The sequence below is a fragment of the Maylandia zebra genome, linkage group LG14 (assembly GCF_041146795.1).
Source record: "Maylandia zebra isolate NMK-2024a linkage group LG14, Mzebra_GT3a, whole genome shotgun sequence".
Classification (NCBI taxonomy): Eukaryota; Metazoa; Chordata; class Actinopteri; order Cichliformes; family Cichlidae; genus Maylandia; species Maylandia zebra.
This window is the reverse complement of record NC_135180.1, coordinates 38,879,022-38,892,080: the sequence shown is the minus strand read 5'-3', so window position 1 is coordinate 38,892,080 and position 13,059 is coordinate 38,879,022. Positions and strand designations below refer to the sequence as shown.

General features: G+C 41.6%; 1 protein-coding gene across 6 annotated transcripts in view; it reads right to left on the bottom strand.

Moving 5' to 3' along the window:
- ltbp4 (latent transforming growth factor beta binding protein 4) overlaps positions 1 to 13,059 on the bottom strand; it is a 69,251-nt gene that overhangs the window by 40,502 nt on the left and 15,690 nt on the right. For 5 of the 6 annotated variants that reach the window (XM_004565008.5, XM_004565010.5, XM_004565009.5 and 2 more), the window contains exons 3-4: positions 12,059 to 12,692; positions 7,658 to 7,881 (exon numbers count right to left, since the gene is read on the bottom strand). In XM_004565008.5, coding sequence (XP_004565065.2) covers positions 7,658 to 7,881; positions 12,059 to 12,692 — 858 coding nt within the window. The remainder of the gene's footprint in view (positions 1 to 7,657; positions 7,882 to 12,058; positions 12,693 to 13,059) is intronic. The other variant, XM_076873503.1, reaches the window with a different exon arrangement.

The following is a 13,059-nucleotide window of genomic DNA, read 5'->3' as shown; positions in this document are numbered from 1 at the left end:
CAGTGTAAAAGATGGATGTCACGTGACGAGCGTTTTTGCCGTCGCCATTTGGTGTTTTGAAACCAGATGTGTCAAACGAGGATCGAAGCTTCCATTGAAACTGCAGCCCTGGTGTCACAATCCTCCCCTACTTTATGACTATTTGCTGACTTTTGCTGGAGTCAGCAAATTATTTTGCTTTCCTCTTTTCTATTGCTGGAGGTTTCTTCCTGTTTAAAAGGAGTTTTTCCTTCCCACTGTCGCCAAAGCGCTCGATCAAGGCGGTTGTCTTTGTACTATCGTAGGGTCTTTGCCTTACAATAAAAAACGCCTTGAGACAACTGTTGTTGTGATTTGGCGCTGTATAAATGTAAGTATTGAAGTGCACACTAAGCAGTGCGACTGGTTGGTTATACTGGGAAACCAGTGGAAACAGTCCGTTTTATTTCAGCTGTGTTAAACTGTCTGAGAGAAACCAAAGAACAAATCAAACATGCAAACTTCATATGAGGGTGAGCTGTTCCACACAACAAAGAAACTGCTTTGGACGAATAAGGGATCAAGTTGATCCTAAGGATCTATGTTTCTACCCTCCCTCTCTCTTTCTCTCTGAGCACTAAGGTCTGAGGGATATTTTCTGGAGATCTGATTGGTCAGTGGATCACGATTTCATGCCTGCTGATCTCTGATCAGCTTTAGAGCAGCTTCGCTCTGCAGGGTAAAACCCAAAGGCCTCTCAGCCAATGAGAGCTGAGACAAACTCCATCTGCTCTGAAACTATGAGCAGACGGTTATAAATAAAATCCTAGTATTTAATTACATGTAATAATTATATATTGTTTGATTTTCTAACACTGTGACGTGCACAGAGCTCACAGGAAGCTTCATTGCTCTCTTTTTTAATCAGTGACTTATTTACATGATACACTGGAACATTGCTCACCTTATCTTAATGACCTTGTAGTACCATATCACTCCATCAGAGCACTTCGCTCTCACACTGCAGACTTACTTGTTGTTCGTAGAGTATTTAAAAGTACAGGGTGGGCCATTTATATGGATACACCGTAACAACATGGGAATGGTTGGTGATATTAAAGTCCTGTTTGTGGCACATTAGTATATGTGAGGGGCAAACTCCTCAAGATGGGTGGTAGACAAGGCTGGACTGGGACAAAAAATCGGCCCGGGCATTTTGACTAGAGACCGGCCCTAGGGGCGGAGCGTGGGGGTGGCTTACTGGGCTTAAGCCCGGGTCTTTTTGTCAGAAGCCCGGGGTCTTTTGGAGTGTAATTTTTTCATAGTTAGATGTCTGGCTGACAACTGTATAAAACAAAAAGTACACACAATATTCGAAGCACATAGTGCACACTGTGGGAATTTACGACTGTGCGTGAATCCCCCCCTGATATTGGTATGATCCGAGCTCAGGCACTAAGCGACTGAGCGAGGGGGCGGGGCAGCTGCTGCCTGTGAGTGCGCTGTTGGAGAAACGGAGCCAGCCATACTAAGGAGAGCTTAAGTTTGAGCAGGTACCAAAGCAAAGCATTCGTACTGTACAAATAATGTAAATATGACGTGAATCACGAAAGATTGATATGAAACTGATCACTTGACCCATATTACGTTACTTGCTCTTCAAGTGAATCAACAAATGGCGAAATGAAAAGCCGAACAAATGCTATTTTTATTAATGCTGTTTCTTTAGAGAGTCTTAGCTTACGTGTGTTTATTTCATATTTTCAGTTCTTACCCTCCCCGACTAAATCGGTTTCAGTAATGCACTGAAATATAAGAATGGACATTAGAGGCTTCTTTCAAAGAAAAAACTCAGGTAAATGTTATTTTATATATTATGCTTTGTATGTTGTTCAGTATATTTCTATGCAAAACAAGAGGGGTTTCAGTACACAGCAGGATATTCACATTTATAACCAGATATTTACACTTTAGGGAGAAAACATAAAACATTTTTACTGTACAACATCAATTTAGAGTAAATTTTTGTTTTAGATAAATATTGAAACATCTTTTGAATTAGTTAAATGTCAGAATAAAGAGAGACAGAGCTTCTGTTTTTATCACTTTCATCAAATGTAGGAGTACATGTACACTAAGTTTATTGTAAATTAATAAGAAACTGCAGACGATTCCATTCTGAGCTGAAGAAGCTTCTGATTGGTTCGTAGAGTCCATGTGAGTAAATTGGTGGCACACCTGTGGATGCATATAAGGCAAAACACAGAGCCTGTTTCTTTGACATGGGAACATCAGGAGATGTCAACAAAACACCAGGAACAGAACTGTGGAGCTCCATAAGTGTGGCTCAGTTTGAATACAATTTGGTGCCATTTACAAGAAATACAGACAGTTTCTCTCTTTACTCTTAAAGTTAACAAATATGTTTTTATATTTATCTAAAAAATAAACATTTAGTCTGATTTGATGTTACAATTAAAAAAGTGTTTGTGTTTTGATCTGAAGAGTTTGTAAATATCTGGTTTCAACTGTATATTTGATGATTGTCAGCACAAAGAGGGAGAGAGAGGAACAGAGATGAACAAGAGCAGGTGAGACACACGTGTTAGTCAAATGGTTGTTTACCAAAAGTATCACCGTATCACAGGTCCTCATGTATCTCGTACCTAGTGTTTCTTTTTAGGTTTGCTATTTTTCAAATTCTATATTTATTAAGTTCTGCAGCTTGTTTGCACAACAAGGCTAAATAATTATATAAACTTTTCTCAATCTAAATATTGGACTTTGGTAGAATTAAAAAATAAGTGTAGTGCAGGTCTATGATGATTTTTAGTACTACTTTCATCTAGTTCTGATTCTGGTTCTGTCTTGGTTAAGTCCTCAGTAGTCCTGATTTTGAACTGTTGTAGTCCTGTTTTAATTCCGGATCAGTTCTGGGTCTGGTTGAATTGGGGTTTAGTCCTCGTGTCTTGATGCAGCCCCGACTTTGTTCTGCCTCGCTGCTTAATTAAAAAACTAGTTTAAAGTGTCCTGCATGTGTGATATATATTTTTCCCTACATGAAGTCATTCTTTTTTGAACAAAACTCAAAACAGAGTCTCTTAATCTTTCAGTCATTTCTACCCCCCCCCCCCAAAAAAAATAAAAAATAAAAAAATCCCACATGCATACTACCCTTTAGGGCTAAGCCTCTGACCGGCCCACCAGGATAAAGATTGAAAATGTGACGGTATGCCCGATGGCCAGTCCAGCTATGGTGGTGACCATGGTGACCATTTAGAAGTCGGCCATCTTGGATACAACTTTTTTTTTTTTTTTTTCTCAATAGGAAGAGGGTCATGTGACACATCAAACTTATTGGTAATGTCACAAGACAAACAATGGTGTGCTTGGTTTCAACGTAACTTTATTCTTTCATGAGTTATTTACAAGTTTCTCTTTGTTCACAGCCATTGACATGTCGAAGAGGTTAACACGTGAGGAGCGGATCGAATTTGTGTTGATATCTGGTGAATGCAGTAACCGGGTCATTGCAGCAGATTTCAATACAAGACACCCTACGAGACCACCCGTCTCCCATGCTACAGTTAGCAAACTGCTTGCTAAGTTTCGTTAAACTGGTTCAGTGTTGGATTTGCCAAAATGTGGACGCAAGAAAACTGTCACTAATGAAGAAACATCAGTGGCTGTCCTAGCTTCATTCAGCAAGAGCCCACAGCGTAGCACTCGCCGCATGTCACTGGAGAGTGGCATTAGTCGAACATCCCTTCGGTGGATATCAGCTACTCACAAATGGCACCCTTACAAACTCCAGCTACTGCAGCATCTCAACGAGGATGACCCAGATCGGCGCGCAGAATTTGCAGAATGAACAAAACAAAAATTGGAACAGGACCCTCAGTTCACGCAGAAGATTTTGTTCAGTGATGAGGCAAACTTATGTGAATGGTGAAGATAACAAACAAAACCACCGCTATTGGTCTGACACGAACCCACATTGGATGGATCCCTCCAAGACTGTTGGAACAACAAAAGTGATGGTTTGGTGTGGTATATGGGGCACAATGATAGTGGGTCCATTCTTCATCAATGGAAACCTCAAGGCCGCTGGATATTTGAAATTGCTACATGATGATGTGTTTCCCTCTTTATGCACTGAAGCTGGCACGTTCCCTGAGTTTTTCCAGCAAGATGGTGCACCACCACATTATGGGTGCCAGGTCCGAGCATTCCTAGATGAACAGTTTCCTGGAAAGTGGATTGGTCATTGTTGAAGTTGAATGGCCCCCAAGGTCTCCCGATCTGACCCCCTTAGACTTTTATCTTTGGGGTCATCTGAAGGCAATTGTCTATGGTGTGAAGATACGAGATGTGCAGCACCTGAAACTACGGATACTGGATGCCTGTGCTGGCATTTCTCCTGCGGTGTTGCTATCAGTGTGTGAAGAGTGGGAGAAGAGGGTTGCATTGACAATCCAACACAATGGGCAGCACATTGAACACATTTTATAAGTGGTCAGAAACTTGTAAATAACTCATGAAAGAATAAAGTTACGTTGAAACCAAGCACACCATTGTTTTTCCTGTGACATTACCAATAAGTCTGATGTGTCACATGGCCCTCTTCCTATTGAAAAAACAAAAGTTGTATCCAAGATGGCCGACTTCTACATGGCCACCATGGTAACCCCCCATCTTGAGGAGTTTGCCCCCTCACATATACTAATGTGCCACAAACAGGACTTTAAAATCACCAACCATTCCCATGTTATGACGGTGTATCCATATAAATGGCGCACCCTGTAGAATGGGAGGCAGAGCCTTTTCGTCAGATCAGCGATACACGGCTGCTCATAGGGGGCCGTCTGATTGTTGGGCCTTTGCCTCACAGTATAAAGCACTTTGAGGTGAATATTATTGAGGTTCTGTGCTGTATAAATAAAACTGAACCACTGTTGGACTTCACAGGGTGACACTGCGCACTCCAAACCGGCCCCGTGTCACTGAACCAGTAACGGGGGCCCCAGCAGAGGTGAGGCTGTGGCTCTGGCTGGAATAGAGGCTGGTTGTTCCTGTGGGTGTTTTCCTATGAGCTCATGTCCTGACTGACAGACAGAGAGCTGCTGTAAGGCAGAAACAAAACAAGCAATATTATTATTGTTATTACAGCACCACCAGTTTCTTAAGGCTCCGCTCTCACCGCAGGAGTCAGCTTTCACAAATGCTCATAATGATCTGCTCTGTCACAGTTTAAGGAAACGGGAGCTGACGGCCGGCGTTTGATGCCAGCGGGAGCTGCAGGTTTTATTCCTTTTAAAAAGTGAACAACAAAGGTGTGCAAAGGAGGATTTTGCAGCTCACCAACAGGTGCCAGCTAATATTTTTGTTAATGGTACATAACAAAACTCATAAACTCAGTTTTTTTGGACTTGGGTTTGTTTTTATGTTGTCAACCGTTTTTTTTAACTGATAATCTGACAACGATGGACAAACACACAAAAATTATGGATGCATGTGTTCCAGTGATCCTTAATAAAAGGACTCAGATCAAGCCAAACTGGAAACATCTCAGAACCAGCTTCCACCAGAGCTATGAGAAAGCCTCCATCTGCAGCTTTCAGCCGTTCCTGCATGAACCGGGTTCTCCCCAAAGCAGAACAAAGACAGGAACTGTTTACAGGTCTAATCACGGCGATCAGGCCCGGACTCTGACACCGCATTAACGCTGTCCTTATCTGAAGTGCACAATGAAAACATGGCTTCCAGCTCCATTAACACATGGTGGGTGGAAACAAACAGCGCATTCCTGCAGCGCATGGCTGATAGACGCGTGCCTTTTATCCATCAGCACCAACATATCGACTCCGCTCAGGTTATTAGAGAAAATAATGATCCACACGTAGTGGTATGTGAGGCGAATACACGGTTACTCTTACTGTGCCCAAACATGATCGGACACGTTAAGAGCGCTGTGAAATCTGTAACACCACACCAGAATTTTAACTTTTTTTTATTTTTTTGGCATTTTAGCCTTTATTGGATAGAGAGAGGCAGGAAAACAGGGAAAGAGAGAGAGGAAGACATGCAGCAAAGGGTCGGACTGAAACCCAGGCCACTACATGCAGCACATAGTTGCTGAGCACCCACTGAGCTAATCTGGCACCCTTTTTATATGAAATTATATGAAAAAGCCAATATGGCAACCTTAGAGTGCAAAGGGTGCATCATAAAGATTGTTTGTATTTTACTTAAATTTATTTCAGAGTCAACCTCCACCTTTGGTTATTGTCTCATCAGCATCAGGTCCAGTATTGGACACAATTTTGTCTTTTGTGCTATTTTATCAAACTTTGGCCCGTTCTTGATTTCTTCGTTTTTTTGCTTATTTCTCACACTTAAAGTTACAGTGTGTAAAATCTCACCACTAGATGTCAGCAGATTGCAGTTATGTTTTCTTGCACTCCCACTGTAGCATAATCCTAGCTACAATGGCTGCTGTAGGACAAAAAGCTCTCATTCATCTGTGCTGAGTGTAGGCTGTCAGTCCGCTGCTTACCTCAGCTGTTAGTATGTGTCCATGTCTACGTACTCTGGATATGAGTCGATTTGAGCGGGTGACGCTCACGTCTGTCTGATGACAGTGTCACTAAAGCTAGTTGTTGAGTATACCCTGAACTTTTCTGTCTTTTCTGTATTAATTATACATGTGATTAACAAACTATTTAATTTTTTTTATCAAGTTGGTTCCATTAATTGTTGAAACATTAAATACATTAATAAATAATTCAATCAATTTATTTTTGCAATAATGGCCCTCAGTGTTTATTTTTGCTGCTGTTAGCTGCCATTAGCTGCAGTTAACTCCTGTTTGCCTCTGTTCTCTTTCTCTTTGATCCCTAGCTGGCGTTGGGTCTGGATCGACTCCTAAGCCCATACACTGCTGTGGGTGCCAATGGTTGTAGAATTTCCTTCACAACTCGTTGCCATGCATGGCGATCGTTGGCGATTGTCCTGGCCTCATCAAGATTTATTCTGCCCCTGATGTCATCTTTGACCTGTTTTAGCCATGTTTTCTTCGGTGCCGTTCGGTGGATTCTCTACTGGGTGGGTCGTTTATGTCAGAGGAGTTGATGTGGTAGTCTCCTCCCATCCATTCAACACACATGGCCAAACCATCGCAATCAGCGTTTTTGAATTTGCCCCTCAATTGGCGGTTGGTTGTCGCATCTCCGTCGGATGTCCTTGTTTCGAAGGCGGCCTCGAAGTGATACTCGTAATATCTGTCGAAGGCAGCGTATCTGGAAAACTTCAAGTTTGTTGAGGTCTTCTTTGAGCACAGTCCACGTTTCAGATCCATAGAGTAAAATCAGCAGGATCAGCGTCCGGAAAAGGCGGATTTTGGTCAAGATGGAAATATTGGTTTGCTTCCACAGTTTTCTAACAATAACTTCATGTATTAAAGGGGGAAAAAAACTATCCTTTCCAAAGAGTAAAGTTAATAAATCTCCAACTTAACAACGGCTGCAGTTACTTTTTCACACAGGGCTTTAAGGAGATTTTTTTCCCTTCATAAACAAAATCATCATTAAAAAACTGCATTTTGTATTTACCTGGGTTAGCTTTATCTAATATTAAAACTGTCTGACAATATGAAACATGTAAGTGTAAAAAAAACATTCAAATAACTGACATCACTGACCTGTCAGGGTGTTGAAATGGACGCTGTACTGCCCCTTCTGGGTGTGGAACGTCTTCACACTTGTTTTCAGCGAGGAGGATGAGGAAGCATTAAAAGGGGAGGTTGCACTGTGAACTTTATTCGTCTCCCTCTCAATGTGCTTCATCAGCAGGGCGGCCATCTTGTCACCTCTTCCTCCCTGTGACAGAGTCTTTCTCAGCAGCACTGCCTGGACCTCTCTCAGGCTGTTACATACATTATATAACAGTGAACACATAATATGTAGTCAATAAACACAAAAAATACATAAACAAAAAATTTACTTTAAATATACACAAAAACTATCATTTACAATGTAAGAATATATGATTACAATTTTACCATCAGACTAAATAACACTAACAGCTGAACAGGAATAACACTAACAGCTGAAAAAGAATAACACTTACACCTGAACACTAACAGCTGAACAGGAATAACACTAACAGCTGAACAGCAATAACACTAGCTGCTGAACAGGAATAACATTGACAGCTGAACACTAACAGCTGAACAGCAATAACACTGACAGCTGAAAAAGAATAACACTTACAGCTGAACAGGAATAACACTAACAGCTGAACAGCAATCACACTAACAGCTGAACAGCAATAACACTAACAGCTGAACAGCAATAACACTAACAGCTGAACACTAACAGCTGAACAGCAATAACACTAACAGCTGAACAGCAATAACACTAACAGCTGAAAAAGAATAACACTTACAGCTGAACAGCAATAACACTAACAGCTGAACAGCAATAACACTGACAGCTGAACACTAACAGCTGAACATCAATAACACTAACAGCTGAAAAAGAATAACACTTACAGCTGAACAGGAATAACACTAACAGCTGAACAGCAATCACACTAACAGCTGAACAGCAATAACACTAACAGCTGAACAGCAATAACACTAACAGCTGAACAGCAATAACACTGACAGCTGAACACTAACAGCTGAACAGTAATAACACTAACAACTGAAAAAGAATAACACTTACAGCTGAACAGGAATAACACTAACAGCTGAACAGCAATAACACTAACAGCTGAACAGCAATAACACTAACAGCTGAACAGCAATAACACTAACAGCTGAACAGCAATAACACTAACAGCTGAACAGCAATAACACTAGCTGCTGAACAGGAATAACACTGACAGCTGAACACTAACAGCTGAACAGTAATAACACTGACAGCTGAACACTAACAGCTGAACAGTAATAACACTGACAGCTGAACACTAACAGCTGAACAGTAATAACACTGACAGCTGAACAGTAATGGCACTACAAGCTGAACAGTAATAACTGATAGCTAGCAGATAGCTAATTAGATAAGTTCATTTAATAGTAAGTTAATAGTAAGTTATTAAGTTAATCTTTTATAACTTTAATTGTAGTTAGCATCTTTTAAAATAATTTTATTCATATTTACTATCTTTCTAAAACTTCAGCCACTGTTAGCATGTTTTTAGAGAGGTTTTGCAGACACGTGACCACTTAGTGCTTGTCAGCCATTTTGCGTGTGTAACAATCTTGACACCTCAAGTTAGTGAAACACATACCAAATATTATGCAGATAAGATAAACTATGGCAACTATGAGTAAACAAGTGTTGGTGTGAAGTCCCTGGCACTTTCCCGGACTTCATGCCACATGATTTATATCATTATGTTATCAACGATCCCTCAAATTATACTGGAGAAAATCTGAAGCCCAACAAAATTTTGCACGCTTACTAGTATTTTGTGTCAAGATAGGTAACAAACATCAGTCACTGAACTCTGCCTGGAATTGCAGTCACTTGAATGAGTGGACCACGGTCACTGATCACTGCTTAGACATTTACTTGATTTTTTATGACATTTTGACATGTCTCTGCGTATTATTCCTTACACTGTCGACGAGTCAGCCTCGCTGATTGATGACAGTGACACTGAGGTAAATTGTTGATGAGAACTGTTGTAATTTTCTGTCAGTAAGCACTGCTGTTTTTGCCTGTTAGCTGCTGTTAGCACCTGTTTGCCGTTGTTACTGAAAACCTTTGTGAAGTGGCTCTAACTTGGGCACATTCCCACTTAGCTAAAAACTCTCATTTGATGTGAGAATATAATTAAGCTGTTTTTCAAACGAAAAGTACTTTTAGGATGCTGGAGCCTAATTTTAGCTGGCATGATGTTAACTTGTAAAATTATGTTGTTGTTCAGCTGGCCAGGTACTGAGGGCAGCGTGTCTGATATATTTTTAGTCTTCTTTTAAAAAAAAAAAAAGCTGTTTTCACAGGAAATCAAACAGAATGTCAGTTACAGATTATACATCTGACCCAGTGTAGCTCCAGTGTTATGCTTTCCTAGGGCAGTAAACTGAGAGAATGATTTCAAGTGGCCATAAATAGAGTGATAGAAAACAGTGGTGCAGCAGCAGCAGAGTGAACAAACAGCACAGATTAATCTGCTGGAGCTGATAACCACAGAGACGCCCTACAGTCTGATGCAAAGTTTATTTTTCATTCCTGAACTTAAATGTTACAGCTGCCACTTTGTCGCTTTTTATGAGCCACAAAAAGCACAGTACAGACAAAACCGGCTCTAGATTTAGAGCTCTGGAGAGATCTGAAAAGCCTGTTCCAAACATGCAGCTTCTGAACATTATTTCAACTAGAAGAAAAAATATAACTTCAACCAGTTTAACCCTCTGGGGGGGGGGGGGTGTCAAACTTCTTCCAACCAAAGACTCTATAAATACTCGAGAACTCCCACTTTCTGGAGTTCCTGTCCATAGGATGTTCTTTCAAGCTTGTATGGACTGATAATTTAAATTTTGTGGGGTTAACCTTTTACTTCATCATGCTTTTAGTTTAGACACGTAAATCAGTGCTGGATTTATTAAAAGTAAAACGAATTGCTGTAAATTCAAAAAGCTGTACTTTCAAGATTGTTAGTTAGACCAACGGGTTTTTGAAGCGTAGCCTGTAAAGGTGAGTGCATGCTCAAAATGATGAGTTAACATCGTTTGGTAAGTGACACGATGTTGGCAATATTGATCCGATCCTTACTCAAAATCCTGGATCAGATATCAGCAACCAGATCTATCACATCTGAGTCCGTGTTGTTCTAAGTTTACTTCATCAGAAATGCTGAATGTTTTTTTAACAACTCATTCATTTCACACTGCATCAGTACAAAGGTACCAACAGACACCTAACGGTAAGGTGTTGGTAAAAACCTTCCTCATCAAGAGGAAGTTTCTCAAGCCGTCCTCAGGATGATGTCAGCTTAAGACACTGAAACCACACCGAACACCGACCTGATCTTAATGCAGGTTTGATGTGCAGCTAGAAAAAAAAACTTTAGGTTTTTGTTGATAAATAAGTGTTGATGAATTATTAAATCCTTGTTTAGTCATACCGAAATTATCAGCAGATACCGAAAGCCATGATTTCAAACCAGAGAAGGAAAGAGATGAATTGCTGACACTCTGTCCCAGATCAGAGGGGTTCGGTGTTTATCCAAAATCTACACAAACTCAGAGGCATCCTTAGCAACCCTCTTGTTGTTGTGATGAAAAAAGTCTTTACTGTGAAAAACTTCTGTTTAATCTGCAGCAGACAGAACATAAAACATTCTCCCACAGCCTGTAGGGACCATGGCTCTAACCTTTGACCTCCACCACCTGACCTATGACTCAAGGGTTGTGCTGACTTTCAGTTTGTGAATCTGGATTTCAGCAGAGGTCAGACTCTCCGGAGAAGTGAAAGCTTAGGTCTTTCTTCCCATCTCCTCATCTGGATCTGAGGTGACGGATTTGTGGAACAAAGATCAGGATGGATGGAGAAGTTTTCCCAGCTGATTCTGGAACATTTAAAAAATTTTAGAGCCTCCAGCAGCTTCAGGAAGTAGTGCCTGATCTTTGTACAACATACAGTGCACAGTACAGCGTATATAATCAAATAAATAACTCCACCTGGTGTCTGAACAGAGAACGGCACTGACTGTGCAGTGATGATGAGGAAGAAGAAAAAGCAGGAGAGAGAAGGACAAAGAGGAGCTACAAAACAGCTGGTTAAACTCTCCAGATTCTAAGGAAAGGTGCCTCAGTGCATCCTTCATCATCTCCTTTAGCAAAGGAGACACTGGAGGATCCTTTGTGAAAGGAGAGGGGGTTAGACTGTCCCCCCACCTTAAACACGCTCTGAGCTTAAATAAAGAGAGTTACAGAGTTAAAGTTTCCCATCAAGGTCGAGGAAGAGTGGACCAGAAAAGACTCAGGAGGGATTTTATTTTTGTGACCCAGGACAGAGGAGTGGAAACAAGGAGGTTAGGAAAGGAAAAAGAGGAGATGAGAAGATAAAGAAGATGAGTTTTTTGTTACCTCAGCTTTTTTGCTCCCGCCATCTTTTTCTCCTTCCCCTCATTCTGATCCTCCTCATCCTGTCCTGGATCAAACTCGGGTGGAGGCATTTCGAAAGTGCCTGGTCTCCTCTCCTCTGCTTCAGATCCAGAATCAGAACTCTGATTGGAGGCTGTCAGCCCTTCATCTGGATCTGGATCGAACCGGATTACAGTGGGATATTTTGGGGAGGCTTGGTTCTCCTCACGAGTCAGAAACCGCTTGGAAACACCTCCTCCACTGTCAGCTCCATCATTCTCTTCAGTTTGACCTCCAAAGCCTACAGCTTTGGCAGGACCAGAGTCAGGGACCTTTGTGTCCTCCTCTCCATCAGCCTGAGCAGAAGTCGGGTTCGGGTCTGAAGGTTCAGGTGGAGGTTCGGGTGGAGGTGAGCTGGCAGCAGGTTTGGTGCTTCTCTGGGGGCTCAGAGCTGGTTGTGGTGGGATCCGGAGGGGTCTGAGGTGGACCGGGAACTCTGTCGGGTGGATGGATGTCAGCAGGCGTCCTGGTGCAGAAAGGGGCAGCTGACAGTGGTAACCATGGAAACCTTGTCTGCACACGCACCTGTTAAACTGTCGACACAGCGCCCCGTTACGGCAGGGAGGAGAACACCTGGCTGAAGAAGAAGGAGAGCGCGCTTCATTAACAGAACATTACTGCAGCGTAGACAGCAGTCAAATACCCTGATGTAACAAAGCCGGGCCGATCTCACTGTGAAACCAGCAGCTCATTGGCTAATGGACCATCAGTCATAAGTCATTAGCTAATGAGCATACCACAAATAATCCTCCATTTGAAATGTAGACTTATTATTATTCAATGTGACCCACAACGACAGTCTGAGCCCCAAACTCAGCAGGAAGATGTCTACAGGGGTCAACAAAAAGCTGTTTTCTATGTCTGTTTGCACAGTTATTGCCATCTGGTGGCTTTCAGGCAGAATGCAGCTGTAACACTTATCATTACGCACTTTGTAGCTGAAA